The sequence below is a fragment of the Arachis ipaensis genome, chromosome B9 (genome assembly GCF_059453495.1).
Source record: "Arachis ipaensis isolate K30076 ecotype BB chromosome B9, ASM5945349v1, whole genome shotgun sequence".
Taxonomy (NCBI): domain Eukaryota; kingdom Viridiplantae; phylum Streptophyta; class Magnoliopsida; order Fabales; family Fabaceae; genus Arachis; species Arachis ipaensis.
In genome coordinates, this window is record NC_142444.1 from 7,004,555 (window position 1) to 7,021,927 (window position 17,373).

Here is a 17,373-nt window from a genome sequence, read left to right on the forward strand (position 1 = left end):
TTGTCGTTAACAAAAATTAGGGTTATTATTGTCAGCGTTTTACAAATTCAGGGACATAATTAGTAATTTACTCATTAAAATAATTAATTACAAAATTATTAATTTGATTTTAAATCATACTTGCTTAATTAATAATTTTGTGTGTGCATATTTTTGTATTGGGCCAAACAGAAAAGAAAATTGTTGCAAGCCCAAATGTGAATTTTATATTCAGCATTAGTTCAAAAATCATTCAAAGAAGTGTGGCTGAATTATTATTCTTGGTTGGGCCAGATTCTATTAATATTATTATTAGCCCAACTCAAATTTTGGTTGGTTACCGAATGTTTGATCCGAAACCAATTGAGAGAGAGAGAGAGCGCAAAAGTTTTGCCTTATGCTTCCAACGGATCTCATGTTGTGGATTTCAAATTCAATTAACTTGAATTAACTTACATTGGGAACCATGAGAGAGAAATTGTCATTGATTTGATTGATGGCCTTAATGAAGGCACGCTACTCAACAAAGAGGGAAGTAAAAGCAACTCATTTTTTAATTAATTTGTTCAAATTCATTTAATTGCTTTTCTTTCAACTCTCTCTTCTCTCTCATCTTTCTTCTCTATTCAGTCATATCACAGTAGAAACCATGGAAGTTATGGTAAGCTACTGTAGGGAAGAAGATGCAAGCAACAAGACCATTGTAATAATGGCAAGAAAAAGAAAACAAAAAGTATGTTGTGGCTGAGATTTTCATCACATATGGTAAGATTTGGTGAAGAGATCTCAACTTCTCCATACCAAAAATGGAAGAAGAAGATTTCAGTCAGAGAAAAAATATCCTTGGAGGAATGGCTTGTCTCTGATTTTGCTCAACCACCACAGGAGGTAGCTACAGTGGCTACGTGATGGAAGAGGCAAAAGTTGGAGCAGATGAAGTTGTCATCATCATAACTCATCAAGGGCTAGGAATCCGTCTTGGAGAGCAAGGCAAGATGGAGGGCTCGGATTGATGAAGATTGGTGATCAAGGAAGGACTAGAGGTAATTGCATGTTGGGTTTTGCATTTGGTTATCTCTTCTCTCTCTCTCTGACCGAACCGGTTTGCATGAAGAAGAAGAAGAAGAAGATTAGCTTGGTTTATTTGGTTTCAACCGTGGAGGCTTCCCCCTTTATATAAGGGTGAACAGTCAGCGCTTGAAGCAAGGAGTGAGAGTGCAAGGCACAGTGTTCACATAGCTACCTAAGCTAACAGAATTTTCTTCTCCTTCAATGTTCTTTATTTTGTATTTTTCTGTTTAATTTTGTCTGTCTTGAGTCTCATGAAAAAAAGGCACATAGTGAGGTTTGTAAAGAAAAAACCATAGAGCGGAAAAAGACAAAGAGTGCAAAATTAAAAGAAAAAGTCATAGATGTCCTTAGAGGTCCTTTGTACATCTGTGTTGTGTTTCATAATTCTGTGGGAATTCCCTTGCAAGTTAGGTTAGTACTTATCAATTGAAAGGTTGGCAGTGACCAAGTCAAGTTCAGGATTGGGGTATTAGATTCTGGACTTGTCCCGGATAGGAAGGGTAGTTCCTAGGGAGAATTGGTGTTTGTAATCAAGAATGATTATAGTGAAATTCTATCATCATTGTGATGGAGACTGGATGTAGGCTGCACTGCACTTAGCAGCTGAACCAGGATATATCTGGGTGCAATCTTCTCTCTCTTCTACTCCATTTCTTTTTCTGCTGCACAAGAGATAAAACTGAAAAATATCTCGTGTCGGGTCACGAGATAAAAAGAAAAGTCTCGTGGCTGGGCACAAGACAAAAATAAAAAAGTCTCCATAAGTTGTTTCAAAAGACCAACAAGTGTTTTTAAGTAAAAAAGGGGCTAAGATTCAACCCCCTTCTCTTAGCCACTGAAAACCATCAAAAACCAAACTAACCATAATCCATATAATACCAAAACAACATCAAAGTCCATACCACCTCTCTCCCAATTCAACCATCTATAATATCCCAATTTTATTACTCAACACCATCAAATTATAATATAATTTTTTCATTATCTTTTTTTTTAAATTTTAACTTCAATAAAATTATTCAAAATAATATTTGTCAATAGAACTATTTTTATTTTAAAAAATAAGTCACATAATTTGAGTAAATATATAAAATTATAAAATAAAATAAAATTAATAACTAAAAGAATAATAAAAACAAAAAAAAAGTGTTTGAAAATTTTATAACTATTAATTTTATAATAGTAATCACTTTTTTATTTAATAAAAAAAAAAAATAAAAATCTTTGATCCGCGCGGACTGACTCGTCCCGCTCCGTCAAAATCCGTCAATTTGGCGATGCAGGTTTGACGAATTTTTTTAATTTGGCAGACTCCAAATCCTAGTCCGACCTATCTTTTTTAGTGGGTTTAGCGGGTCGGCCCGACGGGTTCAACCCATTTTGCCACCCCTTACTATGTAAATATTCAAATGGCTTTTCAATTGCAATCCTACTATCAGTTTGATTTTTCCACAAGATTTCATTGTTGTCAAGTAATAGACGATGGCCAGAAAGTATGAAGGACATGCAGTCGGAATCGACCTTGGCACAACTTACTCGTGTGTTGCCGTATGGCAGGAACAACACTGTCGAGTGGAGATCATTCATAATGATCAGGGCAACAGAACAACACCTTCCTACGTTGCTTTTACTGCCAATCAGAGGTTAATCGGAGATGCTGCTAAGAACCAAGCTGCCGCTAACCCAATTAACACTGTCTTCGGTACAGTAATAATAGTAATCTTCTTACTTTCAATTTTTGCATGTTTTTTTTTTCTTTTTCTTGCTTTCTTACTTTACACAATTATGAGGAGTGCTAGGGCCAGTAACTTTTGTGATTTATAGCTATCAAGTAGTCATTAATGATGTTTTTAACGGTGTGAGATTTTATTCAATGGTATAACTCACTTTTCTTTTGCTAGTTACATGCTGACCAAAATTTAATAAATTTGCTTGCCCTAGTTCCTTTTTTTTTTTTCTTTTACTTGTTCTTATTTCAAGTTGTGTTTTTGCTGGTTTGTTATGCTCCATCCACCCTTACTAGTCACTACCCTTGTTGGTTGAAATTATAGTTAGAAACTTATTGAAAAATAAAGAAACTCTACTTATTGTTTGTAGTATTAGTCCAGAGAGGTCTTTTTTGCTGTAAATGCTGCCACTTCTACTATAGTCATAACTCTTTTGTCCCATTTATTTTCAAATGGAAGGAGTTTTAGCACTAAACTGTACTTAAAAGATTTCTTTATTTTCCTTCTTTCGTTTTTCAGATGCTAAAAGACTCATTGGTAGAAAATATAGTGATCCGGTTATCAAGAATGATCTCTTGATGTGGCCATTTAAGGTCACTGCTGGTGCTGATGACAAACCAATGATTGTTGTTACATACAAGGATCAAGAGAAGCAATTTTCCGCAGAAGAAATCTCATCTATGGTTCTCATTAAGATGCGAGAGATTGCGGAGGCATACTTAGAGTCACCTGTTTGTAATGCTGTTATTACAGTGCCTGCATATTTCAATGGATCTCAGCGCAAAGCTACCAGAGATGCTGGCGCCATTGCAGGCCTCAATGTGATGCGAATAATTAGCGAGCCAACTGCTGCGGCTATTGCATATGGCCTTTACAAGAGATCGAATTGCGGCGGAGAGCGTAATATATTCATCTTTGATCTTGGAGGTGGTACTTTCGATGTGTCTCTCCTTACTATTAAGGGGAATGTCTTCCAAGTTAAGGCTACTGCCGGAAACACTCACCTCGGGGGAGAGGATTTTGATAACAGAGTAGTGAATTACTTTGTAAATGAATTCAAAAGAAAGAACAAGGTTGACATTGGTGGCGATGCCAGAGCCTTGAGGAGACTGAGAACTGCTTGTGAGAAGGCAAAGAGGACTTTATCATATGCCGTTACTGCCACCATTGAGTTAGATGCTTTCTTTAAAGGAGTTGACTTGTATTCATCAATAACGCGTGCTAGATTCGAAAAACTTAATATGGACCTCTTTAGAGAGTGCTTGGAAACGGTAGATCGATGCATCACTGATTCGAATGTGGACAAATCAAGTATTCATGATGTGGTGCTTGTTGGTGGCTCTTCTAGGATTCCCAAAGTGCAGGAGTTGTTGCAAGAATTTTTCAAGGGAAAGGAGCTTTGTAAGAGCATCAATCCTGATGAAGCTGTCGCTTGTGGTGCAGCTGTTGCGGCTGCTTTGTTGAATGGAGGCATTAAGAGTAGTGCCCCAAATTTGGTGCTGCAGGATGTTACTCCTCTGTCTCTTGGTCAAGCGGTAAGAGGAGATGTCATGAGTGTTGTGATTCCGAGGAATACCACCATTCCTGTAAAGAAATCAGAAACTTTCTTCACAGTCCATGACAACCAATCATCTGTGCTTAAAGAGATTTACGAGGGTGAGAGGACAAGAGCCAGTGATAACAACTTGCTTGGTCGATTTACACTTTCAAGAATCCCTCCTGCTCCTAAAGGCCATCCTATCTTCACATGCTTCGATTTAGATGCTGATGGCATCCTTTGTGTAACTGCTGAGGAGAAAACCACCGGCAATAAAAACCAGATTACCATAACAAGTGATAAGGGAAAATTGTCGCAGGAAGAAATCGAAAGGCTAATTGAGGAAGCTGAGAGATACAAGGTTGAAGATGAGAAGTTTCTTGAGAAAGCTAATGCAATACGTGCTTTGGAAGATTATGTTTATGACATGGAGAAAGCCTTAATCGTTTCTAAGCTTTGTCCTGAGGATAAGAAGAAGGTAAACTCTGCAATTGATAAGGCTAGAACTCTGCTTGATGATGGTAACAAGGAGAACATAGAAACTCATGTGTTTGTGGAGCATCTTAATGAAGCCAAGCTCATTTTTGAGCCCATTATAGCTAAGACTAGATAGTTTTGTTCAGGTCTTACTTTTCTTGAATTTTTAATGTTGTTTGTAATGCGAATCTTTATGACAGGCATTATCTGAAGGAGATTTGGCGTTGAATTTGAGTTTTGATAGATACATTCTGTAAAGGTATCTTATGGACATATTTTGTGGATTTTGAATGTGGTAAACGCTAATTTGTTAAGTGTTCACTGAATTGTACGCACTATAAAACTGATTTCATTATTATTAAATAACCTGGTAAAAAATAACTTGAGTTCACTCATTTACTTGAAGTGTCAATGTTCAAATCTCGTTTTGTGTATGTGATTCATTTGCCAGCAAACTCTTAAATGAAATTATAGTATATGTTTCGTGCACATTGTATGATATCTATCTTGGCTATGGAGATCTATGAATTATGATCCGTGGTTCTAAACTTTTATATTCAAGTAGATGTGTAAAAATTCAAATTAAATCATGTTTTTCAATCAATTCAATGTTTAATCATAGAGAGTACACAAGATTCACTATCCAACAATGGTGATGAGAACAAAAGGATCATATGTCTTGGTGATGAAAGTGGTGACTATTGCACAAGCTTGAGGCTTAAAGAGAGAGATTTCATGATGCCAAAGAAGAACTTTCCAGTGTGGGATTTGATTTGCGAAGACCCTTTGCTTCTTAAGGCTGAAATCCATGCTTTGATGGACAAGGATTTGAGCAAGTTTTGTCGCAATTAATCAACAAAATCGCTTATTAGTTTAAAACTTAATATCTTCATTTTGTTACCGTTTGAAGAAAATGTTTGTTCACAACTCATGAAAAATTCCAATTTTGAATTAACATATTTGTTTTAATAATGAAAAAATATTTCAATGTGGTCTAAACAATTATATATATATATATATATGATTTAAAAGAACAAATATAATTAATGATAGCGTAACTTTATTTTTTATTACCATTATTAGTATATACTCAATTTATATTAATCAAAATAATAAAATAACATTATATCATAAAAATATTCATTTTAGTATGATTACGCTACAGTGATTATAGTGTTTCAAAAAATATTACTAAAATTAAAATATATTTTTTATTGTTAAACAATATTTTTTAAAAAATGTTGCTAAAAAAATAAAAAATACTATTTGTATACTAAAATTAGTTATTAAAATCAGTCACCAATGTATTTGTATATAAATACATGTGTAGTTTAATTTATTTTCAATGTGTATTTGTATTCAAATGTATATTTTATACTGGTAACTGACTTTAATGGCTAATTTTAATATACATATAGCATTACTCAAAAAAAATATTACTAAAATATAAAAAAACATGATTTTGCTTTTAACAACACTTAGGTAGCTACTTTTGTATAAACATATACTAGAATATAATAATTTATTTCTTCCTTCTCGATTCATATATCTCATTTTCTTGAGACTTTTGATATATTTTAACTCCAACTTCACCAACGTCATCACTTTTATGTGCCAGAACATTCCAACAAATAGATGCTGTCAATAAAGTCAATGACTGGAAAAGAAAAAGATGCATCAGTGTTACTTGTATAACAATGCAAGAATGCACCACAAAAAAACAGAGATGGGGTAAAGAAAATAATGAATTGCAAGAAACAGTTTGATTTAAAGCTAAGTGAGACTGATCAACCTCCTCCTTCTTCTTCTTCAACGCTGTCATGTTTAGTCGACATAATAAAGTATCCACCGGGTCTTAGAATCATTACTTCAAAAAAGTGCAAAGACATGGACACAAGCCATTCAAATGCCAAGGAATACTGCAACTCTCACAATGAATAGCAACTTGGAAAAGGAAGCCTTCTTCTACCAAAAGGGATAACTACTACCGGAAAGGCATGTTCGAGTGACACCTGAGCCAGGTCCACTAGATCATGCTTTAAGTCTAAGGTCAATGTTAAAACATTTTTATCAACAAGCGCAGCTAGGAAACTCGAATCTGAACATCCAAATTCAATTGACTCAAGATAGTGTTGAATCCCACCTTTAAACTTAGACTGATTTTGCGAAAAAGTAAGAAAAAGAAATTAACTTTTCTAAAAATTTGGAAAGTTAGGATTATATACAGAAGGAGGGACTAAATTGGATATAAATTAGAATCGTATCAATTAAGCTAGCTATTAGATATGACCAGGTGATGTTACGTCAACTGTAGCAGCTAAATTATTATTAAAAAGATGTTCAGAACTACTATAATGTTTGGAATTATATTTAGAGGAATATAATGGTAAAATTGAAATTTTGAGCATCACATTAAATAGTAGTCCTAAATCTCGAGAACTATTATAAAAATTTACTCGATAAAATTATATATCATATTTTAACATAGAGTAAACTATCATATAATATGTTAATGTAATGCAACGAAGTCTTTAATCTAATTTGTAACATCCCAACTTTTTGAATCAAGTTATTTTTTTAATAACTAATTAATTAATTAAAATGGTAATGATTTAAGATTTGAATTTAAAATTTAAACATATGAAAGCACTAGTAGTAGTAAATCTCTAATCGACAGTAAACAACTTTTTAAAATATAGTCATAACTAATTCTACATTTATTAGATTTGAATGATATTTTGTTATATGAAAAGATAAGAATACTAGCTCTATTCCTTAAGTTCAGTATAAAATCAAATTCAAATTAAATTAGGTAGATAAATCGGTTACGAGTTCAGAGTAAAAAATCGCGCTCTTATCAGCTAGTCTGATATACTAACAGTATTTCGAAAATATATCAAGCTGTGATTATTCGATTGACTTCGTTTGAGATTCGTTTTAAAGATAATTCAATTCTCTATAAATTTGTATCTAATAGCTAATTCCAAATTCCAAACGTAGAAAAAGTTATAAGGCTCACAAAGTGACGATCCAGATTGAAGATTTCACCTAAATGCCTCCTAACATAATCTGCACATATCTGAGAGCTATTTGATCCTTCCTTTCTCATTCTATTCCCTTTTTCTATACAAAATATTCTAGTATACACAAAGTCTAGCCATGAAACAAGTCTCTCTTCACTAACAAACCGCATCTATTTGCATCGGAATACCTAGCGAAACTTCACTCGAGGTAGGGGTTTTATGCTAATTTTTATATGTCATATATAGATGTTAGCATTAAATGTCATGATATAATGTCTCTTTCCTTCATATGCATTATGCATTATAATAACAATCTTATGTGCATTAAAGAACTGAGGAAATGATCCTTCGGTAAGGGAATGTGACCCCCAAAGACAAGATATCGATATGATCCTTCGGTAAAGGAAGGTGATCGCCAAAACGTTTGGGATAAGAACCTTCGGTAGGGGAAGGGGACTCCCACTTTTTATACCGGTTTGAGCTCAATACATTCCATAAAAGCCACGAGAAAAAGTAATAAAAAGTGCAATGAAGAGAGTGATCATGATTGTTCTTTTCTTTTATCTTTTTTTATTTATGATTATATTTATTATTGCATTCAAAGATCTTTCTTTTCCCAAAGTCCCTTTTTATATGATGTATGATATTGTTTAAGATCTTTATTTTATTCAGATCTATTCGATTTGACTTATCTATGGCAATGTTACTATTCTTCTCTTATTTATTATTTATTTCGTCTTGCTTTATGACCTATGAGAACATCATACCAAGGTTTATGAGTTACCTTTATATGTTTTAACGCTATAGGCATTTTATATGCATTACACATGTCATAACATAAGTAAATGAGAAGCATCTAAAAGTCACACCACTCCGACTAATCAAGACTTTTGAAAATAATAATTGAACAACATTGCATCATCACTATTTTTAGTTTAAAATTCGGAGTGGCTGGGGATGGATACGATGACACCATAAAGATAAACTACTAAGAAACTTTTGTTTCTCACCCCTCTCTCCGTACCATCTTCAGGAACGATGCAGTACGAAGCAACACAGTTGAGGTGAAAAGACAGGTGCACTAGTGGGAGCAAGCTATCGAGAACATAGATACGAAACATTAAACGTTTACCTTAAGAAGAAAGAATATGCGATTGTTTTAGTCATAGTTAAACAAATTAAGAGAATTAGGATTTCCTATGTGTCTTGTTTTATCCTTATTGACTGATTACAATCGTAACTATTATGTTTCCTTTTTTATTTGGTATGAGTAAAGCTTGTCATTGTTGTGCCTTCATAGTTTAACACACCGGTTTTTCATCTTAGTATTTTTTAAATCCACTTATATTTTTTAACTAGTAACTATTCTAATAAAAACTAATTATTCAATATTTTTATCTATAAATAATTTTATATAAATATTTCACATTTATTTTAAAAAAAAATTTTCGCAAGGTTTTGAATATCAGCTACTAAATATAATCCAAATAAAGCTTAACTCAGTTTAAAAGTATAAGGGTGTTACATAATTAATCGATAAGGGTAGGGCTGGAAGTGAGTTAAGCTAGCTCATGAACCAGCTCGAGCTCGACTCATTAACAGCTCGATAAGCTAAACTCGTGAGCTGGGAAGCCAAGCTTGAGCCTGGAATTAAGCTCATAAATTAAATGAGCCGAGTTTGAGCTTGGATAAGCTCAACTCATTAGTTCGTGAGCTGGCTCAATTATATACACACACACACATATATATATCTTAGTTATTTAATATTTATATTTATTTTTTACATATAATTTTAATATAGGACATAAATAAAAAATTTATAATTTATTGATAGATAAATAATATATAAAATTGATCTTTTCAAATATTTTTTAAAATATATAAGTTATAATTTATTGATATAGAATTATAGATTAGGTATTTATATTTCTCTTATTTGAGCCCGCTTGTGAGCTCGAGCCAACTCGTGAGTTTTTAGTGAGTCAAGCTTGAGCTTAAGAAATAAGCTTGATTGTTAATGAGTCGAGCCGTGAGCCAAGCTTAATTTTTGTGAGCCGAACTTGAGCTTGGTCTAGCTCAGCTCGACTCACTTCCAGCCCTAGATAAGGGTGAGCGTAGGTAGGGATAGCAATGTATATTTAATTGTCATCAAGTGTAAAAATAAAAAAAAAATATTAAAAATATAAAAAATTTAATTTTTTAATGTATTTATTTTACATTAATATTTAAAATTTTTTTCACTAAACAAAGATTATCATTTAGGGTACAACATATATAAATCATAAAAAAAATTAGTATATTTACTTTCGATTAAAGTCCGGAAACGGCGAAAGTGATAAAGATAATTAAGTCATATAGAAGAATTAATTATGTCGTGATTAAACCATGACTTAACAAATACCCAAAAAAAAAAGGCTTTTAAATTGCAAATCCTACTATTAGGTGGATGAGAAAGTATATGAGAAAATATAGGGAACAATATTTTTTTTAACAACTTAAATAATAAATTATAAAAAAAGTTAATTTAAATTTTAAAATTTAAATTTTGAATTAATTAGATATAATTTTTGTTAATGGGCTTGAACATTGTTCACGTTATTCGCATTTCTCCTTATTCATGCAGCGAGTGGGGATTGTGGATGGATTTGTTTAAGAAGATTTCATTATTCCGATTAGCTTGTTGTGAATCCAAGGAGGCAAGGACGATGGCAAGAAAGTACAAAGGACATGCAGTGGGAATCGACCTTGGCACAACATACTCGTGTGTTGCCGTATGGCAGGAGCAACATTGTCGCGTGGAGATCATTCATAATGACCAGGGCAACAGAACAACACCCTCCTACGTTGCTTTTACTGCCAATCAGAGGTTTATTGGAGATGCTGCTAAGAACCAGGCTGCCGCTAACCCAACTAACACTGTCTTCGGTACAGTAATAAGAATCTTCTTACTTCTTACTTTCAATCTGTGAATGTGTTTTTTTCTTCCTTTATAAATTACACTATTTATCTCTTTGTATCTTTAGATACATTAAAAAGAAAATAACGTAAGAAACTCCACGTTGTCTTTGACTTTTACTTCTTATTCTTGTTTTCTTTTCTTTTGTTTTGCTGTAATCTGTGTTTTTGCTGGTTTGTTATGCTCCATCCATCTTCACTGTTTGGTGAAAGTGAAGTTAGAGTCTTATTGAAAAGAAAATGTACAGCAATCGGTCGTCAACCATTATCCTTCAAAGGATTTAAAGTTTAATTTAGGACGTTAGATGAAATTGTGGTGATTTAGTTAAGAGTGACGTTAGATGGAAGAAAAAGGATATGAATAAGAAAACTGTAAATATAAAATTAAAAATTTATTTAAAAGAATTTTAGCTGCAGAAATTGACTACTAAAAATTGGCTTTTCTCGACTTTATTGAAAATATAGTATTAGTACATATTATAGAAGAATTTGTTTCCTAAAATAAAAATTAGAATGTCGTTGGAGTTTATTATTTTTTTATTATTTTTAATTATTAATCTCTAGTAATCTAATAATATACTTTAAAATTTGATGACTAATTATTAAACAAAAATAATAAATTTTAATAGTTCTGTGACATTTTTCTGCTGTAAATTCATTCAAAATTTGACATATATAGCACTAAACTATACGGAATTTTATAGGTGGCTTCAAAGGATTAAAGATTTCTTGTATTTAATTTCCTTTTGTTCTTCAGATGTCAAGAGATTGATTGGTAGAAAATATAGTGATCCAATTGTGAAGAATGATATCCTGATGTGGCCGTTTAAGGTCACTGCTGGTATTGATGATAAACCAATGATTGTTGTTACATACAAGGATAAGGAGATGCACTTTTCTGCGGAAGAAATTTCATCTATGGTTCTCACTAAGATGCGAGAGATTGCGGAGGCGTACTTAGAGTCACCTGTTTGTGACGCCGTTATTACAGTGCCTGCTTATTTCAATGACTCTCAGCGCAAAGCTACCAGAGATGCTGGCGCCATTGCAGGTCTCAATGTGATGCGAATAATTAGTGAGCCAACGGCTGCTGCTATTGCATATGGACTTGACAAAAGATCCGATTGCGCTGGAAAGCGAAATATCTTCATCTTTGATCTTGGTGGTGGTACTTTTGATGTATCTCTCCTTACCATTAAGGGTAAAGTCTTCCAAGTTAAGGCTACTGCCGGAAACACTCACCTTGGTGGAGAGGATTTTGATAGCAGAATAGTTACTTACTTTGTTAAGGAATTCAAAAGAAAGAACAAGGTTGACATTAGTGGCAATCCTAGAGCCTTAAGGAGACTTAGAACTGCTTGTGAGAAGGCGAAGAGGACTTTATCATACGCCACTACTGCCACAATTGAGTTAGATGCTTTCTTTGAAGGAATCGACTTCTGTTCGTCAATCACTCGTGCTAGATTCGAAGAACTTAATATGGACCTCTTCCGAGAGTGCTTGGAAACGGTAGATCGATGCATCACTGATTCAAATGTGGACAAGGCAAGTGTACATGATGTAGTTCTTGTTGGTGGCTCATCTAGGATACCCAAAGTGCAGGAGTTGCTGCAAGAATTTTTCAAGGGAAAGGAACTCTGTAAGAGCATCAATCCCGATGAAGCTGTTGCTTATGGCGCGGCTGTTAAGGCTGCTTTGTTGAGTGGAGGCACTAAGAGTAGTGCCCCAAATTTGGTGCTGCAGGATGTTACTCCTCTGTCTCTTGGTGTACGGACAAGAGGAGATGTAATGACTGTTGTGATTCCAAGGAATACTAACATTCCAGTAAAGAAATCACGAAATCTCTTCACGGTTGTAGATAACCAATTGAGTGTGCTGCAAGAAATTTATGAAGGTGAGAGGACAAGAGCCAGCGATAACAACTTGCTCGGTCTATACACATTTCATGGCATCCCGCCTGCTCCTAAAGGCCATCCTGTATCGATATGCTTCGATTTAGATGCCGACGGCATCCTATGTGTAACTTCTAAGGAAAAGACCACTGGCAATAAAAACCAGATTACCATAACAAATGATGAAGGAAGATTGTCGCAGGAAGAAATCAAAAGGCTAATTAAGGAAGCTAAGAGATACAAGGTTGAAGATGACAAGTTTCTTAAGAAGGTTAAAGCAATGAATGCTTTGGATGATTATGTCTATGACATGGAGAAAGCCTTAATCGGTTCTAAGCTCTGTCCTGCGGATAAGAAGAAGCTAAATTCTGCAATTGATAAGGCTAGAACTCTGCTTGATGATGGTAACAAGGAGAACATAGAAACTCATGTGTTTGTGGAGCATCTTAATGAAGCTAAGCTCATTTTTGAGCCCATTATAGCCAAGACTCGTTAGTTTTGTTTAGATTTTTCCTTTCTTGAATTTTTATTTTTGTTTCTGATGCAAATCTTTCTGACAGACATTATCTAAAGGAGATTGATCATTGAGAGTTGTATTTGAGTTTTGTGGACAGATCTTATGGATTTTGAATGTGGTAAAATGCTAATCTGTTGACCGAATTGGACGTACTATAAAAATGTTCCTTTATAAAGATCAGTGATTGCATTAATTTTCTAAAGCTTGGTAAAATCATAGTACATGTTTCCTGCACATTGTATGATTTTTAACTTGGTTATGAAGATCTATGAATTAAGATCTGAGGTTCTAAAACTTTCATATTCAAGTAGTATGTGTAAAAATTCAAATTAAATAATGTTTTTCAATCAGTTCAGGGTTTAATCATAGAGAGTATACAAGATTCACTATCCAACAATGGTGATGAGAACAAGAGGATCATACATCTTGGTAGTGGTGACTATTGCCCAAGCTTGAGGCTTAAAGAGAGAGATTTCATGATGCCAAGGAAGAACTTTTCAGTGTGGGATTTTAATTAACATATTTGTTTTAATAATGAAAAATTATTTGGGTGGTCATTGTGGTACAATATGTAAATAACTAAATATATATACTAGAATCAATATAATTGAATGATAGCATAACTTTTTTTTTTTTCTAATACGATTGTTTTTTTTTTTTTTTTTACCAAAGATAGGAGACTCAAACCCGCAACCTCTTAATTGAGTATGGGAAGACTATGTCATTTGAACTATTACTCATTGGCTTCTAATATGATTGTTAGTATGTATTAATTATTAAATTTAAATTCATCAAAATAGCATAACGTTATAAAAAAAAGGCATATTATGGTATTCTTTTAATGATAAATTAAAATTAAAACTTTATACCATATAATAATTTATTTCTTTTATAATATATAGATAACATAAAAAAACAGAATCACATATGTTAAAATTTAGAAAGAACTCATTTTAGTTATTTTTCAATTCTATACAGTTGATGATATGTGAATTTCTATTTCCAATTCCATATTTACCCCTAAACATAAAAATTATAATTAATTTTAATTCCATGATATATAAATGTTTGAACTATTTCAATTGTATTGGATAATTATTAGAAATGGATGATTGTGGCACTCATCTTCTAAACATTAACTTGCTTGTCCCAATAAAATTAATAAATTAAAAGGAAAAAAAAATGGAGAAAAAAAGTGAGTTCTACTTTTTATATCTCACTAACTACAATAATAGAATATATTTGGATTAAAGTCACTTACTACTATTTTATTCATACGTGCAAGCATGCACCTTCTTTTCCTATAAATACCTCTCTAATGGTCTATGAAACAACACATATAGAAACTTAACATTATTATTGCGTTATTATGGCTGGGATTGTTGTGGTTTTTGATTTCGACTCAACAATCATTGAGTGTGATAGTGATAATTGGGTGCTTGATGAGACTGGTTTTACTGAAAAATTCTATGAGCTTCTTCCCACCACGCTTTGGAACCCTCTCATGGTTTTTAATTTCTTTCTTTGATATATAAACACAAAACTATTATGATATATGTACAATATGATTTTTTCTCATGTTTAGTCTCCTAAAACTATATAATATATGCAGGATAGGATGATGGGTGAGCTTCATTCAGAAGGTAAAACAATTGAAGAAATTGTAGAAATTTTGAAGCGAACTCCATTGAATCCCCGCATTGTGCATGCTATTGAGGCAGCTTATTCCCTTGGGTAACACTTTCTCTTTCAGTAATCACTATATTTTTTTTTTCACGGTATCATCCCCTATTTCGGCTGGTCAATGATTAATCCATAGCGGATCAAAACTTTATTTAAGAGTTTGTTGCTGGTCGATGGGTTGTTGCATGCGTAAGACAAAATTCGAATAATCACTATATATATATCTTATAATATTAAGGGTGCATTACTCATTTTTTTAGATTATGTGACCGATATTATGTATGATAGAATTTAATTAGAGAGGTAATATTTTCAGTTAATATCAGTTAATTTTTTAAAATAAAAAATTAATATAATCTAAATTGACTTGCTATAATTGTATTAAGAAAGGTGAAGAAATGGAGGAGAGAACAATTTAAAATGATAATTGAGTATCATATATAAATGGGTTTTATATGAATTTTCATTCACCTTTTTAAATTAATTTGTTCCTTTTTCCATATTAACAAACATATCCTTTGACCTTATGATGAATGTACTACATACATATGCCTAAGGATGATATATATACGTATAATTGTGTTCAGATGTGATTTGAAGATTGTGAGTGATGCAAATATGTTCTTTATTGAGACAATTCTAAAGCATCATGGAGTGAGGAATTGTTTCTCAGAGATCATTGCAAACCCTAGCTATGTTAATGAAGAAGGGAGGCTCAGAATTTCACCTTTCCATGATTATATGAAATCTTCTCATGGATGCAGTCTTTGTCCACCAAACATGTGCAAGGCATGAATTGCATTATTAATTAGCTCCAATTTAAAGATATAATTTATTTTTTCATTGCCATGCAGGAAATATATTAGATTTTATAAGTGCTTTATCAAAATTACCAAAACTTGAAAAATTTTAACTTTAAATGAAGAAAAAAAACTGTTTTGTAAAAGTTTTAATTCATTAAATGTTTTTTTTTCTTAATTGATATCTTAAGTGCAGTACTCATTGGCAGTATAAATTAATTTACGGATCTATATATTTGGTTAATAATGAATAATGAACATTAATGGAGGATGCTTTTGGGCAATCGCTTTTTGGTCAATTACACTTTTGAAAAATATTGGATTAATACAATTAATTATTGTGACACTTTTTATTATTGACCTCACTTATATACTTTTAGGGCTTCCTTGATGTGTCATAATCCATGTTCGGACAAACTACCAATAAAATAAAGGGAAAAATATATATGTTTAAAAAAAAAAGTATACACTAAAAAAATTCTAATAAACAATGAATTTAATTTTGATGCAATGTCAGTGTAAAATAATTTTACACGTGTGTGCATCTAATTATGTAACGTTACATTAGAAAAATTAACTATTTTCTACATTAACCGTGAATGATCATAAGAAAACGGATATAATTGTACGATTGTGTAAAATACTTTACAATATCAGTACATCAAAACTAAAATTATAAACAATTACATATATTCAATAACTATATATTCTGTGAAACTTTTCTCATATACTAACTCTCTTTTCTTTTTTGAATAAATTGTGTAATGATATTTAGGGAGTGATCATAGAAAGGATCCAAAATTTGCTTTCAACAGAAGGAAAGAAGAAATTCATCTACCTTGGAGATGGAAATGGAGATTTTTGCCCTAGTTTGAAGCTCAAAGAAAGTGACTATTTGATGCCAAGAAAAGACTTTCCTTTAAGTGATTTAGTCTCCAAAGATTCCAACAAGATTAAGGCAGAGGTTCATGGATGGAAAGATGGGGAAGAGCTTGAAAATGTTTTGGTTCATATTATCAACAAAGAAATTGAAGGGAACAAAATTAATAACAATTCTACTCCGAAAATCTCAATTGATTGCAAGTTGGGATCAATTCCAATAATGGACACTACTACTTATCAACCTTTGCCTAAGGCACTGCCAGTTCGTCATTAAGTTAAATTAGATACATATTTACATAGTTGCTAAAATAATTAAGAAGATGAAGGGTGCTAATTAAATTGATATCAAATAATGATATTGTTATCTAATTTCTTCATCTTGTGGTAATATTATTATTACTTCTTAGAAAATGTATGAAGCGGCATTATATTGCTAGCTCTTGATCTTTACGATCATAAACTATAATTACCATTAATAAAATCATAATTGAATTTGCTGCTTGTCATTGTAGAATAATTCTCTCTCTCCATAACTTAACCTTATTGGTATGCATACATATGTTACAGAAAATTTATGTTTGTATCATGTTTTGTGTATATTTCTTTTGAATCCATCTTTTTAGGGGTGTACGCGAATTGGATCGGATCGGATATGGTCGAAAATTCGATCCGATCCACACAATTCTCGTTGGATCGAATCGGATATAATATCCGCAGCATTTTTTTTTTGTCGGATTGGATCAAAATTTGGGTATATCTGCATAATTGAACTTTTTTTTAAATTATATTTCTATGTAAAAAATTCAACAAAAATGTTTCTTTCACACTTT

At 32.4% G+C, this 17,373-nt stretch overlaps 3 protein-coding genes across 3 annotated transcripts; all 3 read left to right on the forward strand.

The window, feature by feature from the left end:
* Positions 1-2,532: 2,532 nt before the first annotated feature.
* Positions 2,533-5,034, forward strand: LOC107614718 (heat shock cognate 70 kDa protein-like). Its single transcript, XM_016316860.3, has 2 exons — positions 2,533-2,752; positions 3,297-5,034. The coding sequence occupies exons 1-2, from the start codon at positions 2,533-2,535 to the stop codon at positions 4,925-4,927; spliced, it is 1,851 nt and encodes a 616-aa protein (XP_016172346.1). The 3' UTR covers positions 4,928-5,034.
* A 5,485-nt stretch (positions 5,035-10,519) lies between these two features.
* Positions 10,520-13,183, forward strand: LOC107614717 (heat shock cognate 70 kDa protein-like). Its single transcript, XM_016316859.3, has 2 exons — positions 10,520-10,739; positions 11,527-13,183. Exons 1-2 carry the CDS (start codon positions 10,520-10,522, stop codon positions 13,155-13,157), a joined length of 1,851 nt encoding a protein of 616 aa, XP_016172345.3. The 3' UTR covers positions 13,158-13,183.
* Positions 13,184-14,448: 1,265 nt separating this feature from the next.
* On the forward strand, positions 14,449-17,049 carry LOC107619345 (inorganic pyrophosphatase 2). The gene is made up of 4 exons (XM_016321603.3): positions 14,449-14,685; positions 14,791-14,912; positions 15,449-15,650; positions 16,437-17,049. Exons 1-4 carry the CDS (start codon positions 14,548-14,550, stop codon positions 16,815-16,817), a joined length of 843 nt encoding a protein of 280 aa, XP_016177089.1. The 5' UTR covers positions 14,449-14,547; the 3' UTR covers positions 16,818-17,049.
* The last annotated feature ends 324 nt before the right edge of the window (positions 17,050-17,373 follow it).